General features: G+C 44.0%; 1 protein-coding gene across 3 annotated transcripts; it reads right to left on the bottom strand.

The window, feature by feature from the left end:
- Positions 1 to 3,272: 3,272 nt before the first annotated feature.
- On the bottom strand, positions 3,273 to 17,171 carry KLHL8 (kelch like family member 8). 3 transcript variants are annotated; one of them, XM_059826820.1, is made up of 9 exons: positions 16,929 to 17,171; positions 13,067 to 13,615; positions 10,272 to 10,458; positions 9,440 to 9,583; positions 8,111 to 8,222; positions 5,847 to 6,015; positions 5,113 to 5,272; positions 3,940 to 4,141; positions 3,273 to 3,501 (listed from the first exon to the last, which is right to left on the bottom strand). In XM_059826820.1, the coding sequence occupies exons 1-9, from the start codon at positions 17,142 to 17,144 to the stop codon at positions 3,378 to 3,380; spliced, it is 1,863 nt and encodes a 620-aa protein (XP_059682803.1). In that variant the 5' UTR covers positions 17,145 to 17,171; the 3' UTR covers positions 3,273 to 3,377. The 3 variants fall into 3 exon arrangements, with proteins under 3 accessions (XP_059682803.1, XP_059682804.1, XP_059682805.1); XM_059826821.1 differs by having other exon boundaries at positions 13,067 to 13,387; XM_059826822.1 differs by lacking the exon at positions 13,067 to 13,615.
- Between the last annotated feature and the right edge of the window lie 2,236 nt (positions 17,172 to 19,407).

Here is a 19,407-nt window from a genome sequence, read left to right as displayed (position 1 = left end):
AAGTATAACCAAATTCTCACGATCCCCTTTGAACTTAAACAATAAGGTAGGAATTTAAGATTATTTTGAAAGGACATATTTTATAAAATGGAAATTAACACTCGTACGTGCAAGATCGTTGCGTCATCACGGTGTTACGGCACGTCCTGAAAAAAAATACAATTAGAAATTACAATTTTAATGTAGGGATCCCAAATCTAACTCAAAGAGAAATCTTTGTCTTTGTATCGATCTTCCATACATAAAAGTGCTCAGACTAAAACTTCCTGAAGACAAAGATGGCTGTGGGTGGCACAGCAGATGATGCGCTGCCCATGGCAGCAGAGTGGTTTGGGAGGAACTGGGAAGCCACAGTCCACGTCCTGAGGTGAGGAGCTGTGGGGCACAAGGGCTGCCGTGGGGCAGCGGGAGAGCCGAGACGGGGAGGCGGCGCGTCCCAGAAGCCGGGGCGGCCAGGCGACTCGTAAGCACCGGCTGCACGCGCACGGCTGGAGAGAGGCGGCCAAGGGGGCTGGTCGGGAGCGGTCCAGAGTCTGGTCCTGCTCCTCCCGGAAGCCTGTGACATGGTTAAAATCGGTAGGTTGGGAACTTGGATGTGAGTAACTGTGACCACACTTGATTCTTCCAAAATGACTTTTTTCTCTGCGTCTAAAGGATGTACTAATAGACATCTTTGGGCTTGTGATTTTTATGGGTGAGGCCAAAGCTTTTAGATGCAGGAAAAACATCATTAACAGAAGCAGGAACAATTCCACATTTGGGATCAGACGTGCGTCATGTTCAGGTGAAACGATTTCATGACTCTGGATGTTTCAAGACTTTGCTATCGCAAACCCCGAGTTTCGTTTTAAACTAGGAGACGGGGTGGGAGGTAGGGCCTGCTGTCGCAGGAGGGCTGCCTCACGGCACGGAGGCAGCGTGGGCTGCCCTGTCCCCTCAGCCTGGCGCCGGGGGCGGTTTCCTCTTTGCCATCATGATCCTGTTGCCAGTACTGGAAGAAGAAAAACAAGTTTGCTGGTGTTAAATCACAACAGCTTTGTACACGGGTAAGTCACAGAATCACTAAGGTTGGAAAAGACCTATAAGATCATCAAGTCCAACCACCAACCCAACCCCACCATGCCCTTACAGTTTGTTGCCACAGTAATCCTATACTGTTTCGGGGTTTGGGGTTTTTTTGATACTTTGACATCATTATCACATTTCCCTTAGCGATACGCCTCCAGAAGCCCGAGCACAAATGTTGTTGGGGGACGCGAATTGCAGTACAACATGAGCGTCTGTCTTGCGCTCGTGCTCAGAACTAGTACCGTTTGACTTCCAGCTACAGGGCCGAGAGCAGAGCTCCTCCCACACCGGACAGAATCCCACCGCCTTTGCTGTAACCTCATTTCCCTGCTGAACACGCGCGTCTCCCTTCGGTGCCCGGAAGGCGATGGCTGTCAGGGTGGTCCAGATGCATGCGAGTTACAGGCTGCACCCATGGGTGCTGATGCTTTCCCACCAAGAGGAGACATCTATCAGCTGGCAAGCAGCACTGCCAGGCTACTTGGCTTCATGGTCAGTGTTACTTTGTGGAAAACTTGCCTTTTTTTATTTTTTTTAAGTTTCCATCTTAGCCAGGACATCCATAGAAGAAGCTGTGTGTTCCAGAGAGGGAACCTGCACCTCTTCTTTCCACCCCCTCCCGGTCAGATCAAGAGCCACAAGGGTGACCGCATCCTTGCACGGGCGGTAGCAGGGTGGTACGGCTCGCGGCTGTAACGCGGGGTTTTCCCTGCTGACAAAGGTTCCCTGTTGAGAATTAATACTCTGCGGAAAGCAAAAAATAACTCAATGTTGTAATTTTTCCCCACAATAGCACACTCGAGTCATACTATAAACAAGATGCTTTGAAGTACAAATGTTTTATTGCAATGTTTCATTATTTACAGTACCGTTCACATTGTCCCTACCAAAGTGCGAGCCATTTGAAACAGGAAAGCTAAATTATGTAACCCAACAGCAAAACGTGACTGTGCCTTATGCTCGTCTTGTCCTGCCTCTTCCCTGGTACTGAATGCAGAGGAGTGTGCTGCGCTCCCTGGTCCCGTGGAACAGCCTGGTAACGAGAAGCTTTGGTCAGAAAGGATTGTCAGTTGTTGGCCTGTTAAAGGTGATGCAGGACCAGGAATCTGCAGTCTTTCCAGCTGGACTTCACTGGGAATTCAGGGCTTCTGACTGCATAACGAGATGCCTTTGTACACAGCACTGTCAAGTTCCTATTTCAGTGTTTGATGTAAGTACTGGTTTATTGCCAATTCTTTTTTGTTGCTGATTCTCTTTGGTTTATGTAAGCCTTAAGTCCTCCACCTGTTTTGAGGCTAGACTTTCCTGGCTTAACTATCTTCAAAGAGCCAGTACCTCTACAATTACCACAGTGTTGCTACTGCATACTGAAATGGGACACGTCATTTCCTAGAGTCGCATTTAAAGGTCTTTACAGAATACTGCAGCTTTTATTATGTGTTTCCATTTTGTATAAAAACAGTGATTCAGACACCACTGAAGCCTACATTTTCACACACTGTCATCTCAAAGTGGGACAGATTACACCAGTTACTTCAGGAATGACCTCTCAACAGAAACTTGCCTTTGGCGGGGGGGAGTAGTTACTAAAATTTTGTTGAAGACTTGAGAATTCCAGTATTCCAGTGGCTAAACTCAGGTCAAGAATCTTTCTGGCTTTCTAACAAGTGTGTTAGCTTGAGAAAGTACTCACAAAGACAGGTTTCAGACCAAGTACCTGCAATGTCCACTGCTGCCAGCAGCCCCTTGGGAGGTGGGCAGTGAACTTCTCTGCTCCAGTTACCCTAGTGTGCAACAGGGACGTCGTTACCTTCTAAAACTTGAGACGCTTTGTGTTACAAAGCTCTCGTACAATTAGGAAATGTTTAAGACTACATTCCTGAAAATAAGTTATATTAAATGGCACTCGAGTCCTCCGGAAAACACATAGCAGGGCTCTTGGGTAAGGCTCAGCAGTACTAAGTGCTGCTCTCCCTCCTCACCCCACGCCTGCTTTACAGTTCAATAATGAGTCCTCGGAACAGCTGCCTCAGATGATTCTGAAATTACAACTTCTCAAAAATGGGATGATTGCAGCTCTTGGCAGGTTTTCTCCCGTGAGTCACACTTTTATTCCATGTTTTCACAGGCTTTTCTGTATCGCTATTGATAGAAAGCCACCAAAAGCTTTACAGTTGCAGAAGGTAACATTTTCACAAAGAAAATGTATTGGTTTTATTTCTTAGCCTACCATACAAAACACGGTGTTTAAAACCTCTGCAGTGCCTCCCTGCTGTCATTCCTCTGGGATTTGGAGGCGGCAGCAGAGCTCACATGCAGTCAACAACGTTGCTGGAGCCTTGGCCCACATCCCGGATCTGGCTGCTGAGACAAGAGCACACGGCCACGCCTGCGCCTGCCCTGCAGTGTGACACAGAGCCGACGAGTTCCCACCTAAAGGAGACGGCAGAGGGGAAAAAGAAAAGTAAGTTCCGCTCTTTTCTGAGCAACTTTAAAGTATTTCTCTTCTGTGTCTGAAATTCTGTTATACAGCCCCACTGTTTACTCTGCACAAAAACACACCCCGCTAGTTTCTTCTTATTATTTCTCTGGTAAATTTAGCGCTAAATCAGATCGTAACAGGGAGGAGAATGTAGATTCTTACTGAATGAAGGGAAGAGGACAAGGGATGGAGAGGAGGAGGAGCATAAATATTTACAGGAAGAACCTAGTGGCATAAGCAGCACTGCTGCATCGCTAGTCATGGATATTACTCACTTATTACCAGGAACCAACAGGTAGACTCCTGCTGCACACTGTTTCTATTATGTTGTGTTTTCATAAAGGCAGATTTCATTGTCTTATTAAGCCAAATAAAAAAATTTAAATTACCTGTTCACTATGGGATCAAATGCTTCCACTGTATTCAGATACGCGTTGCCGTTATGACCTCCGACGGCAAAAATTTTACCCATCAGGGTGGCTATGCCAACGCCGCCCCTCGGAGTTGTAAGCTCTGCTACATACTCCCATTTGTTACTGCGTGGGTCAAACCGCTCCACCGAGCTCAGGGGAGAGTTGTCATCGAAGCCACCTGCAAAGAATCGTCACACGATCGGTTTTTAGCCACTTCTATTGCTGGCGATATGCAGGACTGGCGTTATCAGGCTGTTCTCCGCATTCAGTGGGCTAGCGTCCAGCTCTGTTTCTTTATGTGAATTTTACAAGCTCCTAATAATTAATCTAACAGCTCTCCCTCCTGTCACCGTACAAGCGTCACCAAGAGTGACAGTCGTCTTCTACTCAAGTTACACAGAGAAGTATTTCTATTATTTTTCTCCTTGAATTAATCTTACGTGTAGTTATAGTGAAACAGCTGGTAAAAGGACGGTCCTGATCTTATTCGGCTTAAGCAAAACATGCTCTTCCGGTGCTTTCAAATTACAGCGTTGCTCAATACTTGAGTAGGAAAAAAAAAATCCTCAAGTAAGACTTCAGCGATGCATTCCCCTTGCTGGGGCAGCTGTCGGAGGAGCATTTTACTCAAAACTTTTTTATTCGCTTATGATAATACACAAGGCAGAGCTCTGCAAGTATCACGATGGCATACCTGCCTGGCATCTTCTTCCCTCAGGAAAGCGGGTAAAGGCAAGGCAGAGCAGAACAAGACAGGCCTAGGTCAGCAGGCTGTGGAATAAGCGCAATCACCCTGCGAAAAAGCTCAAAATAGAACTAGGGTGCTCTAAAAGTGTGGGAACTTAAGAATCATTTTCCTAAAAGGAAACTCAAGATTAGTGAGTCTTCAGAGAGAGGATTTTCTATATAGACGTATTGTCCTGAACAGTACAGCCCTCCTGAAATGTGGGTTAGGAACTGCTTTTTTTATTTCCTCGCTAACATACCTTCGTTTAAGCATGCCCTGGTTGTGCTTGCTTTCTCCTCCTGCCCAAGAACACAAAGTACAGGTCAGGCCTCTCTGTTCCCCAGTTCCTCTAGCAACAGCAGCCTCTTCCAAATGCCAGTACTTGGCAGAAACAGCACTACAAATGCCACGGTCCTACTCACCCACAACGTACAAGCAGCCGTGGAGCTCGCTGACGCCGTTGCCAGCTCGTCGCTGACCCATCTCTTTCACTTCTATCCACTTATCCAAATGGGGATCGTATTTCTCCACACTGGAAAGAGATGCTACACCGTCATTGCCACCCACAGCGTAAACGTGGTTCTGGAGGACAGTTGTACGGAGAAAGATTATTGGTACTGTGTATGTATTTACTCAGCTTTTCGTAAGCAATGTTAAAATTATAGCAAAACATGGTATATCCATACAGTCCTAATTACTTAGTTTTATTTAAGAATTCCTACAACAGACTTATTTACCTATCAACTCGTAAACGCTATCTTCCAGTTAAAGAAGTGAAAAGGTTACGTAGTGTTGCAGACATTTTGCAGGGCGTACATGGCGACAGGGGGGTTAAAGTGCAGATGCATTCAGTGCCTTTAAACGTAGTCTTCTGAATGAGACATGAAGCATGAGCCTGATGTTGTTAGAAGGGTCCTGGTACTTGCTCCCAGTACCTCAAATACTGTTGAAACAGGGAGCGCGCTTCAATTTGATACGAGTATTATCCTAAATAGCCTCACCTTTTGCACAGTTCCATAGGATTTTGATGACCGGAGGTGCTCAGACCCACTAGCTGCATTTTGTTCAAAATCTCGTGTTCTGCCTTGTAAAAGCGGATTTGAAAAGCAGGTCGGTTCCTCGGTTGGCCCCGAGCCGGGAGGAAAGAGTCACCTACCACAAGGGCCACGGAGCCGACTCCTCCCCTGGGGGTGTTCATTGGGGCGACTGCACTCCATCGATCAGAATCGACGTCGTATCTTTCCACGTCGCTGAAGCAAGTGTTGTCATCTAAACCGCCTATTGCGTAAATGGGGCCGCCAAGGGAGGCGAGAGCGATTCCTCTCCTAAGAAAACCAGAGGATCAATACCTCAGTGCAAATCCTTAAGGAAAGGGAATGGGAAAGACGCGTCAAGTGCAATGTTACCTGACTGGCACCTGTTTCAAACTATGGGAAAAAAAGTCATGAAAACTTAAAAAGTGAAATCCGTAGTAAACAATGAGCAGTAACTGTTGCTGGCCCTCTGCACGCCTGTGTCAGTCTTGCAGCTTGATCCTGAAAGTCTTTTGTATGTTTGCAGCCTCCCGTTAGAGGGGCTCTAGAGTTTTATCTTAACTTCACCTCAGCTTTCCCAGGCACCTGCATGTTATCGTGTGATCCGTGAACAGGACTGTGGCACCTACAATATTTTTAGACTGTAAAAAGACAAAGCTCCTGTTTAAAAAAAAAAAATAAAAAAAAATAACGGCAGGGGGGCACGGAATGCTATTTTGACTGAATGTCACATAAGGCACGAGTCCTCTACTTACCTGCTTGGATATATGAGATTGTTTTAGTTATTTAATTTCTCTGTCTCGGTACTGAATTTTACACCTCCTATCTTGTTTTATTGAATCTGACAGAGAACCAAAACCTGCTGGTTTTAACTTTGTTGGTATAGCTGCTGCTACAGTTTGGGAATGATTTTTTAGGGGGTGATATTAATCTATATGAAAAGGCAAACCTGTGCTGGCTATTAGATGACTGAACTCTAGCGAGATTTAATTGCAATTTCTTCCATTCTGTTATTTTCTATTAAGTCTGTGTTAAAACAGTTGTCAGATTTTTTTTCTACTGAATCTACCAATGTGAGAGTACAATCAGTACTACAAAATGAAGAGTATAGCCTAGAATGTAAGCATTAAGTTTCTGCTTTAACTACCAAGACAGGTGATTTATCATTTCACCAAGAACATTCTTGTCTCGTTACGCAGAGGGCAGGTTCGCAGATACCTAGGCGGGAGCAAGGGAGGCACAATCTTTTTACAGAACAAACATTGTGGCAATATCCTGGGCTTATCTTAAATTGCCTCAGCAGATAACACAAACACCATCGATGGTGGCAGCTTTTTCTCGACTAAGTACTCCGACACCGCCTCCGCGAGTGGGAGGAGCGGAGCGAAGCCAAGGCACAGCAGCCTTTTCATTTACCAAGGCACCGAGTAAAAAAACAACACAGAAATCTAGGGCTGATGTTTGCGGAGAATATGCCCTGGGGGGTGGTGCAGGAGGGAGGAAGAGGAGCAAGAAGCCACTTGGAGGAGCCTGGGTCTTCTACTTCGATTAGGTCGCAGCTACAAATAGCTGTAGGACTTAGCCATGCTCAGTATTTTACTCCTACTTGTACGTGATGCTTTTAGGAACAACAAATAACAAAATGGAATGTAGCATTAATGAGGTTGATTTAAATGACAGCAGTAACAAAAAATTACAAATCTCTGAGTCCGGTAGCTCCTTAAAAGAATCTTAAATGTCAAAAGGCAAGAAAAATCCTCAATCTGACTTTGAGTGTTTTAGTGCTTCCGGCCTTTTGCGGCAAAAACGTAGGCAGCTCTTGGTTTCCTGAGCATGAAGTATTTCACTGTGCATGTTCTGCTGGCAGTTATCTTGCTCATTCTTAAAAAGAGCAAAAAACCCACAGAACCAGTTAATCAGTTTCAAGTTCTTTATTGAGCGTAGCAGAAAGGCCCTAGATATCTGAATGTACACACAGCTGGAGTAGAAGAGCTCTCTGTTCCAGAAGCCAGCCCAAAAAAAAGAGAAAGAAAAGGATAATAGAGTGACCAAAGAAAGCCAAAGCGTAAACATAACCAATGTTACCAGCCGGGGCCTCTCCCTAAAGAGAGGGATTACGCAGTTTTGCACTGAAATACTCAGAGCATATTAGGCACAACTTTGTGTTTGTGCAAATATGTGATGTATGCAGATTTGTGTTAGCTTTACAGCTAGTAAATAAAGGTGTTTGATAGCATAAAGCCCCAAAATAGGAAACAAAAAATACCTAAAAAGAGCACAGTTTGGAAACCCAAATAAAGGCAGGACAGACGTGACGTTTTTCAGCATCAGCAAGAAATGATATATCACAGACTAGGACTTAAATTTTGGTTCTCGGGACACGTACCTCTTTGTGTTCATTGATGCCTTCATCATCCACTTGTTTGTGAGAGGATCAAATACTTCCATGCTTCCTAAGTGTTCATTTCCATCATGTCCACCTACTGCATAGACTTTACCTGAAACACATACACATCTTTCGATACAGAGATTGCTTGGCAACGTTTTAGTTTTCATTTACGTAATGTCCCTGCCTACGCAGAGACAAAAAACTCAAAGGTTAAAGTTTTCAAATGTTTTCAATATCAGGATTTTAAAAAGTACGGACTCTATATTTTTATATGCTGTGCTCAACCAGAGATCTGTTCTAACGTGGACTTTTATAGAAAGCTTGAGATATGTAGACAAAAAATCTTCCCATAACTCAAGTACTGCAAGTCAGATCAGTTTTGAACATCGGTATCAGTTTCTCCAGATTTTCTATGGGGGGAAAAAAATAAAATCTCTGTTCTGCTGCAGCAACACAGGAGCTACTGTGTACAAGGAAAAGTTGCATCGTGGGTCCTAAGCTGCTCTGGACTGCATGGAGCTGGTTTCAGAAGATGGAGACCCAAAAATAAAGGTAGGTCTGCTCTTGGAAGAGTTACGGTCTTAGTAACTTACCTGTAGGGATTTAAGTACGAAGGGAACTAGTGTAAGTACTAGCCAATTTTGGGTGACTATGTTGTGTAAGGCCATTTCTTTACAAATGGATTAAAAAAAAAATCAGATCACCTGTTAAGGCAAGAGGCTATATACAGTTCACAGAATCACAGAACAGTTTGGGTTGGAAGGGACCCTTAAAGGCCATCTAGTCCAACCCCCCTGCCATGAGCAGGGACATCTTCAACTAGACCAGGTTGCTCAGAGCCCCGTCCAGCCTGACCTTGAATGTCTCCAGGGATGGGGCATCTACCACCTCTCTGGGCAACCTGTTCCAGTGTTTCAGCACCCTCATTGTAAAAATTTCTTCTTTATATCTAGTCTGAATCTGCCCTCTTTTAGTTTAAAACCATTAGCCCATGTCCTATCGCAACAGGCCGTGCTAAAAAGCCTCTCCCCCTTTATAAGCCCTCTGTAAGTATTGAAAGGCCGCAACAAGGTCTCCCCGGAGCCTTCTCTTCTCCAGGCTGAACAACCCCAGCTCTCTCAGTTCACAGCAATGTCTTTTCAGTAAGCATGCTCTCAGATTGTTTCAGAATCAAAAACTCCTTCACGGGGAAGAAGCTTTACTAAATGGAAGAATATCTAACAGTTAAGCTGCTGCAAGACAGATTTATTTAGTAAAAGTACCAATTCCAGCAAAAAGAGCAAACAAGTGCCTTTTGAATGGGGTTGCTTGAATAGGGTTACTGACCTTCCACAGAGATCACACCCACGTGCCTTCTCCGGCTGTTCATTTCAGGGCCGAAGAACCAGTTGTTCTTACTGATGGAGTAACATTCAATGCTGCGAAATGGGTCACCCGATCCACCTCTTCCACCGACGCAGAACAGCACACCTGAAGAAGACAGAACAGGTTTCCAGAAAACTAGAAGGAAGATGGGCGATCAAGTTGTATAGCAGAGTGAACTGAAAATTACGTAGTTTGGGAGAAGTCGTATCTCACTTCAAGGGGCACAGTCATCGCCCTGCATAACTGGATGCTGGATTTTGGCCTTTGCTTGGCATGCTGCTATGGCAATTAAACTGTCTATGCTCTTGCAAAAACAACGCGTATTTTAAATACGCCTTTTGTGATTTTGCTTAGGGAGATAAACAGATTGCTTGTTAAATGTAACAATGTAAAAATCAGGATCTGCAGTCTAATGCTCATCACTCACTTTTGGTGTAGGTTAGACAAAGAGTTTAAAAGTTAGCTCAACCTTCTCGCACCAAAAGATAAGCGTCCGCTGGTTTTGGTATAGCTTTGAGCACACTGCCTGGTCATAATGTACTTAACAGTTCTAGCTTTTATAGAGATAGAGCCGATCCAGATAAATAAATAATGCTTTAAAGAAAGAAAATGACTGCTAAAGTTCTGCTAGGAAAATGCAGCACATAACCTAATTACCAGAGAGGTACACAATGGCTTTCCCAATTTTGCATTAAGTCATTTATGCCAAGCTATCTAACCCTGCACGGATGCGGATGCGCCGCCTCTTCTCCACGCCACTCCCTACTGGATAATCAGACACACATTTAATTACCAGCAGTCTGCTTCCTTGGTGTTGTGCGAATGGAGTACTCAAAGTCTGGCACTGCCCTGCTGCTCAGGTGAAGGTGGTAGTTTCTTGCTTCATCCAGCAAATCCCTACATTTTAGATTCTGCTTGACAATCTCTTCCTTTGCCACAACACCCATAAGGAAACAAATGGGCAAGAGCGGCAGCCGTACCTGACAGAAATGAACACAGTTGGAGTAACCGGCTGAACTGACTGAGTCTCACCATTTACAGTGACGCACGCATAACAGATGGCAGCTTCTGAGCCAGCTGCCAGTCCCACGCTCTTCGCTAAAAAGAGCGGCTTTCATTTTTTTTTTTTTTCCACCGTAACAGCGATATGAACAGTTCTTTTTAGTGACAAACGTTTGCTACAACCATTTGCATTTAAGCAGTAGTGGAGAACTGTCCCTTGGCCCAGGCTGAGCGGAGGAGAGACGTGCCGCTGCTGGTACTGCAACCGCGCCTGCCCGACGTGACGCAGGCAGCATCTGTGACCTTACCAGGATAGCCCGCGCCAGGTTAGTCCGCTGAGCGTATGAATTTTCAGCTGATTGCTATGCCAGCATAAGAGGGCTTTTGCTAGAATGGTTCATTTTCTTTGGGTGGCAAGTCAAAAAGGAAACACTGTCAGTGTGAACTAAGTGTCTATTAAGGAGGTACTGCTAGTGCAATAGCACCTTTCTCTAGTGCGGACTTGTCAGACTACAGGATTAAAAAAAAAAAAGGTTGAGAGCTAATTGTTTCCTTCCCGAAATCCTTCCTGTGGTTTCCCCAGAGGAGAGCTGGCAACCAGGCTGAGGAATGGACGGCTCTTCCTGGGTGAGGCTACAGGCGGTCACTGCCCCGAGCAATCGCCAGTGACGGGGCAGATTTGAAGGTCAGCCTCTCCAAGGCTGCCTTGAAATGTCCTCCTCCCCACAGTCATTTATTTCAGCAAACCTTTCATTTGTCCTTGTGAGAGATACGGTGAGGAATATGAAGCACAATCAGGCGCAAAGGGGGAGAACAGGTGTTAGCAGAGGGGAACTGAAGTAAACCACCATCTGACTTCCTCAGGTTTGGAGTCAACGCTGTCAAGCAGCTCCCAGTTAGCTCAGCAGCAATGGTAAAGGAGAAGTCCAGTATCTCCAGAGCTTCTCGGAGCAGCGGGATGGTGCTGTTATATGGCTGACAAGTGTCCCTGTCCTCAAGTAAGCAAGTGTCCTGCCTTACCCACTTGCTTTCAGTCCCACTTTTTCCTTTACTTTGGCCCGGCTCATTTTAGGCTGATTAAAAGCACCGCCGTAGCCCCGCTAATAGACTCCTGAGGTTAGTGATGCGGTAAGAACTCAAGGCTGACAAATTCAGAACCTCATTGTAACAGCGAAACCCATAAGGCTGATTGTGATGTGGACAGTAACTGTCAAGAAGCCCAGTCATGTTTTCTGCTAGCAATAATGTCCAAATCAACTGATGGCTCCACGTACTCTGGCAAATAACCCATATTCACAGGAAGGGGTTTACTTTTTCATTGCTTCTTTCTAGACTCTGGTTTCTCTGAATAGAATAAAGCTGTTTATCTCATCCGCTAGCACAACTGGGCAATAGAAATAATTTTTTTTCCTAAATCTCAAATTATATTGCCTGTAAATTTAATTATAGTATACTAAAGAAGGGGGTTTTTTGTACCAAAAACCTCGTGCTAGTCTAGATGAACCTGAAGGTTTTTGGAAGGCAGTTAGTTAATAAACAGTTGTGATCTTTTACCAGGACATGTGAAAAATGATGCGTGAAGACAATGGCAGCAGCATGTTGGTGGCCCTCTCGTTACTCACATGATGCTAATTTTAGCAATTCTGCCAAATGCAAAATATTCAAGTTGGAGTTCAGTGACAACTGAAACAGCACAGTTGATCCCACCTGCTAAGATACATAGGGCATTTTGCAGCATATGGCGTGTACCTCCTCCTCCCCAGCACAGGTTCTCCATAGCTGTCTCAAATACTGTATTTTAAACTCCCATAACCAGCACATACGGAGCTTGAATAATTGGAAGTACCTAATGCTTTGACTGGAGGAGGTGCGATGGGTGTTTAAATAAATGCAGCTGAGTAACCTTTTGATACCTGTATGTTTCTTTCAGAAGCAGTGGACTCGCATCAAGTCTAGACGATTAAACTGCAAACTCCTTTTGGATCCTACAGGTAACCAGCGGTGCTAGTCTAGCGAGCGTTAAAGGGTCTAGCATGCGTTTCCTAGCCTGCTCGTAGGGCTAACGCATCTCGGTCTTTTGTAAATTAAATATACGGAACGTTCTAGAAGTAGCGTGACTTGATGTGACACATCTCTGTTGCAGTTGTACTTTCCTAGCTGGGTAAAAAACCCTCCCTAACAGCTTTTCTCTCCTTTTTTAATTACAAATACTTACCAGGAAGGGAAGTGAGCGTTTCAGGCTGTAGTAGTATCAAACCAAGCGACGCGATGGCTTTACGTTCGCCACTCTGTGTAAATCTAAGAAGTTTCTGCTCTAACACAGATGCAGCTTTTTGTTGGCTCCCCACCCCCCAACCACGAGCATAAAGTGAGTACTCTTCTCTCTACAGAAACCGGAGGATACAACTTCTTCCTGATACCCAAGAGATGAAACCTGCTTCCACTGTCAACTCACAACTGTGAACACCAGATGAGCCACCAACTGCTAAGTGCATTTTTCATCTTGAAATCTACCTAAGTCCAAACAGTTGATCATACAATTAAACCAGCGACGAGACAGGCACCCGGCGCCTCGGTCTGCCCTACCTGCGCAAGTATTTCATCCAGCCACGTAGCGTGGTGCTGTGGATTGGCTAGCAGCCACTTGATAGCAGCGTTGTAAACTTGCTTTTCATTTTCAATATTCAGGTCACTGGAGGACAGGAGTTTATGGAGGTGCTGCGGTGACACGCTCACAAAGTCTTCACACTCCACCACTTCTGTAAAATGTTCGCAAGCATACTGATCGGCCATGTCCATCAAGTCAATGCGGTTGTGACTCTCTGCAAATGCCCTGACTGCCAGGCAGTTGGAGGGATGGAAGTGCAGCTTCATGTATTCACAGCACGCCTTCGCTACCAGTTCCACCTGAAGAATGCAAGCAGCGTACAAGAGAGGCTGGACGTTATCCACCGTCAGAGTAAGCCGGGAGGAGTACACAAACTTCACTAGGTCTTCTATTGCATCGCCATCGAAGTCCCTGATCTCGATCAACGTCTGCTTGGCTTCCGCCATTTCCGAAAGAAACATGGCTCTGAAGTAAGGTATAACGCAAGCCAGCACCAGTTTGTGGCAGGAGATAAGCTTTGAACCAACCTGAAAAAGAAAAAAAAACCACCCCAATCTTTTACTGCAATGTCAGTTTCAGCTATGAAAGGACAGACAGTTAAGCTGAAATAAGAATTCTGAACTCGATACGCATTGAGCTACTGTGTTTTGTTCAAACAAATTAACTCCATTTGCCCTGTACTGCTGACATTAGATCACTGTATCCCAAGCAGATCCGAGCTGTAACTTGGCCGCCAGAGTAGGGCAAGGCCAAAACACAAGGAAGCAATAGCACCGATGCACTGAACTTGCTTTTTTTTCAGAGCCGTGCCCTATTTTTTGAATGAAATATCCTTAGGAACCTTCTAGATGCATCTTGGAGATGGGAGGAGACTGCTAGGCACTTGTTTGTTTTATGTGTATTCAGAGACTTTAAGGGGCGGCGGAGGGGGGGGGAAGAAATTCTAAAGTGACATTTTTAGATGTCTTAATTTAAACCTCTGGACTTTTACTACTGTTGAGGAATTGATAATGCTGTTTATAGAAGCAAATTCGTGTAAAACTGCAGTAATAACAGCTATTACAGGGACTATTAAAAGTTACCAATCACTTCAAGATTTTTAGCAGCTGTTTAGCCACAAAAGATAGAGTATTTTCCCCCTAAAGACGAGGTATTTTTCAAAATTCTGATCAGAAAGCGCAAAATAAGCTTTTCACTTACAAAATTCTAGACTTCAAGTACATTAAATGAGAATGTAAATATTGAAGGTAAATGAACAATCCACTTCTTTGTGTTACAGAAGTGCTTTCTTATACCTTTCTCATTCTGCGGTCTGCACTAACATAAAGGGATGGCCAAGTTAAACAACCAGTTTCCCTGACAGACTGGAATTATATGTTCATTTTCAGATGAAGGTGTTACAGTGACCTGTCTTGCAATTAAAAAAAGAAAGGATATTAAATTATAAGGGTTGATTTGGAGTTTTTCCTAGCTCTGATTCAATACACAATTGCTCTGCCCTTTTTAAAAGCGTGTATTATCAATGCAAGCGTAACCTGCCTGGTGAGCAGTAAGTTGAGTACAGAATGCAAACACACATGAAAGAGGATGCAGATTAAAAGAGAGGAAAAGATGGATGGTTCAGTGTGAGTTAATTAGATCACTCCAGAAAGAACAATTCATAAACCTATCAAATGAACAAAAAAAACCAAACCAACAGGAGCAAAGCAGAGGGTATGCATCTGCCACTCTCCACCTTCTAACAGGGAGCTGATCATATGACAGTGGTGGTACGTTCCACATTTTAACTCTTTGGAGCAGAGGAAGTCTCCCTGTGTGCTCCCGCAGTTTTATCACTGTCACAGTCTCAGCACTCCAACTAATTATAGTGCTGATGCCAAAAGATGCTACCAGCTGGTCTGCTGTATCAGGGAAAGCTCCTAGGCCATTCCCACCTTCAGAGATGTTTATTCTGCCCATCATCCCACTCTCTAATTAGCTCTTACTTTTGGAGTAAAGTGGCTTCGCTATTTTACTCAAATCTGCTCAGTTTTAAAATCTAGCATGTTCTTGGCATTTTGAAATCAGATTTCCCCTCCAGTTATTAAACTACCACATTTTAAGAGCCAGCAGTTAAATCAATAATTGGTCTGACAACAGCAATGCCAGAATTGCTCACTATCAGAGGGCACACACAAAAGCAGGAAGTTCAGTAGAGAAGTAATTCTTCTCACAACATGAGAAATGCCTGAGCACTACAGAAAGAAAAATCAAGCCCTCCAGAAAATTCTAGTTCAAGATACAATTACCAGTTACTTGAAAACCACTGATTTAGGAAGCGTTACGGTAAGACATACATAGGTTGCTCTAGCCTCCACAGATGTATATTCTCTACTTGAGGACTGGAAGCCAAGTCATGCAATCTAATGTTCTTAAATTGCCAAAGTAGCTCCACACAAATAATACAAATGAACATTAATACAAGCCTAACTTAGGGGAAGTTAAACTGCAGCCACAGTAAAGTGCATTTTCCAAGCCAAGCTTCCCTAGCAGGAGTATACGTTTAACTATGTTTATTACATAAAACTTTCTGCCTTTCTTGCAAGGGTGGGTGGAAAGGGAGAAAGGCGGGGATGAGGTCAAGAAAAGGGAAGAGGAGGGTTGTTAAGAATTCTGACATGAGCCTACTTCCCCAAAATGCCTTTTAAAATTACAGCTATAAAAAGACCTGGTGACGAGCTCTCAGGCAAGTTCTGCTTCATGGCTCTCGTGCTGTCTGGAGCCGCTTCAGTATTGTCATTCCGTGTCCTGTGAGCGTTAACTCAACTGTTACGAGCCACTGGACCTGTTCGCTGCTGCATCTAGTGCCCGCTCAGCGCCTGGTGACGTGCAACTTAATATCTGCTGTGAAGCAGAACAGAAAGATGTTCTTGGGTACTCTACTCCTGTTGTCCACTGGGGCGGAAGGGAGAGAAACCCTCTTCCTCCGAGAGATTGCCATTGTCTCCCAAGCATTTTAGAAAGGTGAGATGCCTACTCAGGGCGCACCAGGGACGCACAGCTGTCAAGGATTTTCCCTGTTACTATCTGATAGTAAAAGTGACAGGCAGACGATTTCTCCCAAAGGCACTTGTCATTTGTTCTTGGTATAGGCGCTATGCTTCATCTCTTTTTCTTAAATAACTATCTTGCACTACTAAGATGTCTAGCTAAGCAATACTTAGTATTTGTAGGTGCTGGCAACCACTGTTACAGATGCTAGATATAAATTTATTGTGACCAGGGTATAAGTAATATACAGCTGAGTTACAAAGAATGCATTAAAGCAATGCTATGCAAGAATCATAAAACTGGTTTCCTCCTCCTCCTTTACTCTTTGATCAGCTGTAGAATGTAATTGTCTGGGGTTTGTGTTGGTTTTTTTTTTTCTTTCCTTGAGAATGCTGGAAGTTAGATTTGTTCCAGAAATCCTGTTTGCCAGGAAAGATCTAGCAGAGCAACACAGAATGCAAAAATAGAGATAAAATTGGGGATGAAAGTGTGTGAGAACAAAGAGGCTACAAGGAGCTGAAATTGCACAGTAATAGACTGATCAACCGTGGGAACTTGCTTAGAAGGCAAGCTGGGTGAGGTCAAAGTCATGTACTTCCTCTCTCGGACTGTCAATATCTTAAGTGTTTACATTTCCGTTAAAAACTTCCTAAATAAGAAAAAAAACACGAGCATAGCTAGAGATGCCTCAGATCCAGCAGGTACTCTACGGCTTCCCTACCCCTGCCCACATTCACAGCCACCTCCAACACACTTATTTGTAGCTTAATCTTCAGACTGCTAAATGCAATGGATGTGTGACAACATCACCTTCAGTGTAACATCGCAGAGCTCTCCAGCTTCGAAGAAGTGAAGAAGAGAGCTGTGAAAATCCTTCCAAGCCTCGTTTGCTTCAAATACAAAGATGTCATCTTCACCGTCACCGTTGGGAGACCTAGGCGGCGGCTGCTGCTGCTGCTGCTGCCGCCTTTTCCCCTTTATCAGATGTTGTTTCGCCTGCTCTGGGACCATGGATTCTGAAGCCATTGGCTGTTTCTTCTTTCACTGCGTGAATCTTCAAAAACTCCTGCCAAGACAAAATCCAGCCCATTAGGAGTCAAGTCCTAAACTGCAGTTAAGGTCTGTTCATCTTCCTGTTTAAAAAAACACAGAAAAAAGCAGATGAGACATTAGGTACTGCTAGCACCTACCACTTTGATTACACGTTATAAATACTGCCTATAATCTTACTTGGGGAAGGTGGGAAGAGAAGCGGGGGGGAGGGGGAAGACCCCCAGTCAAGAACCCTGTGCGGGTACCTTTAGGAAAAGCTCTTGTTTGTGAACTTGTTGCCCACGCTTCTTGAAAAAGGCATGAAAAAGAAAAGGCAAGGCTGTATCTTCCAACATTCCTGATCTCACTGCTGTGGATGGCAGAGGAACAGAAGGGATGTGGCCTGCAGACAGCTGTGCATCTCTCATCGCTGCTGTCGCAGACAGACTATTGATCTGGCCCCGACAGGTATTTTGTACGTACTTACTACTCAGCTTCCCTAGGTCTCTTCAAAACCTAAGGGCTTCACCAACGCTTAAGGGCTTTGTGCATTTATGCAAACGAAGCAAAATATAAAAAGCTTCTACAAAACTAGAGAATGAGAATTCATGCTTACAGAAAAATCTCGGAATTAAAATTATTTCCTTTTATCTAGCAACCTTATTAATCCAACAGACTGATATTTAAAGCATGACAACGAGTGTTAGGCAAAAGTTTGCTCCTGTTTGCTAGCTTTTATTTTAGATTGTTTCCCCAGCTTCGCTGAGGATATTTAAGGTGTCTAAGATTTATACAGCTCAGATTAAAGGAATCTTAGTTATCCTGACATCACAGCTTTCCCAGGGCTGACAGACAAATCAGGGATACCACAGGCAACGGGGAGAAGGCTTTTTCTGCTTCTGTCACTTGAATATTTTACTCTTCCAGCTACTGTGAGCTTCAGTTAGGTTAAGCTTGAAGTCCACCTTTTTATTTGGAGAAAAAAAAAAAAAGTTAAGCAGTAGGGGAAGAGCAAATTTTTTTTCCAGTTCGGTAGCATATTTTAAGTTTCAGCTCTGTGTGTCTAAAAGCCACGAAAGCCAACTCGGTGAGATTTAGGCTGTGCATCCACATGCTTTGTGGAAGACTATGAAGTACACAAGAACAAATGAAATACTGTTTGAAAGCACGGAGTTACTGATTCAGCTTACAAACAAGAGCTCTGTTACATTTTGGCAAGGGAAGCAGATGGATTTGTAAGGTTTTAAGACAAAGTCTCTGCAGAGCATATTTAGCAGCGTGTTCCTCTCTTACACTGGCTAGCTTTGGGTTTCCTGTTTTCTGGTTAATTTATTATGCATTCATTCTTCATTCCACGCTAAGAGTTGATGATAGCTGTGGTTCAGTGATTTCTGCTCATCAACTCTGGTGCTGGAGGAAGTGGACTGACTGAAGTAACAAAAAATGCTTCTACAATAAAAATGTAAGTCACGTGCCTGGGAGCAGAACTGATTTTCTTCTGGGATATTCTGAAAGTGTCCATGCCTCTTTCTTACTAAATTTACAGCTCCTTATGCATCGCTAGTGGAGGAAGAGCAGGAAGTAAATTGAGGCGATCATACCCATTTCTGCTGTAGGTTACAGGGTTGCTGCCAGCTCCGTGTCCTGTGCGGTGACAAGGCTGTTGGCTGTGCTGGGCCAGGCACGTTAAAGCAAGATCAAATGCGCGTAGAATATTCACTAACAGTGCTGTAAGGAAGGTAAGTATTCTTCCTTTAAAAGGTATCTAAGAGAAAGACTTTACTTCTTCCAAAACCACGAACTAGCTCAAAGATACTACGGATCCTGGGGTATTTATATAGTTTATAGCAAGGAATACCTTTTTCTGCTGAAAACTTAACTTCTATTATGCCAGATTTGACAAATTACGATACTAAGACGATTTTCTAGTTCGTTAAGAGGAAAAATCTTGATATTTTCGTTCTCCTCTTTTAACCTCAAATTAATCTTCCATTACTGGTACGCACCACCCTTGCTTGGTTTAACATGCCCTTCGAAGAAGTCACTATTACCGTTGATATGAAGCTAACACAGAGCTTCAGCGGCAACCTACTGAAGTTACAAAAGTGAACGCAGACAAGCAGGAGGAAAAAGAAGTTGAAATGCTGTACGAGGGTTTTGAAAAGCATCACGTATTATTCATTCAGAGGTAAGATACAGTGTCTTTAGCCTACACTTCTAGGGAACTCTTGCTCATTTTGGTCCTTAACTGACACTC

The sequence above is a fragment of the Gavia stellata genome, chromosome 19 (genome assembly GCF_030936135.1).
Source record: "Gavia stellata isolate bGavSte3 chromosome 19, bGavSte3.hap2, whole genome shotgun sequence".
In the NCBI taxonomy this organism is placed as follows: Eukaryota; Metazoa; Chordata; class Aves; order Gaviiformes; family Gaviidae; genus Gavia; species Gavia stellata.
Note: the sequence above shows the minus strand (reverse complement) of the source record. Positions and strands in the feature narration are given on the sequence as shown.

Bases quoted from the DNA above. Each gene is read 5' to 3' on its own strand.
- KLHL8 (XM_059826820.1), bottom strand. From the start codon at position 17,144: ATGGCTTCAGAATCCATGGTCCCAGAGCAGGCGAAACAACATCTGATA. The intron at 8,223-9,439 runs GTCAGTAACCCT...TATGTGTTTCAG, and splicing joins GGGTGTGATCTCTGTGGAAG to GTAAAGTCTATGCAGTAGGT. The intron at 4,142-5,112 runs GTGAGTAGGACC...GATTCTTTGCAG, and splicing joins CGGCTGCTTGTACGTTGTGG to GTGGCTTCGATGACAACTCT.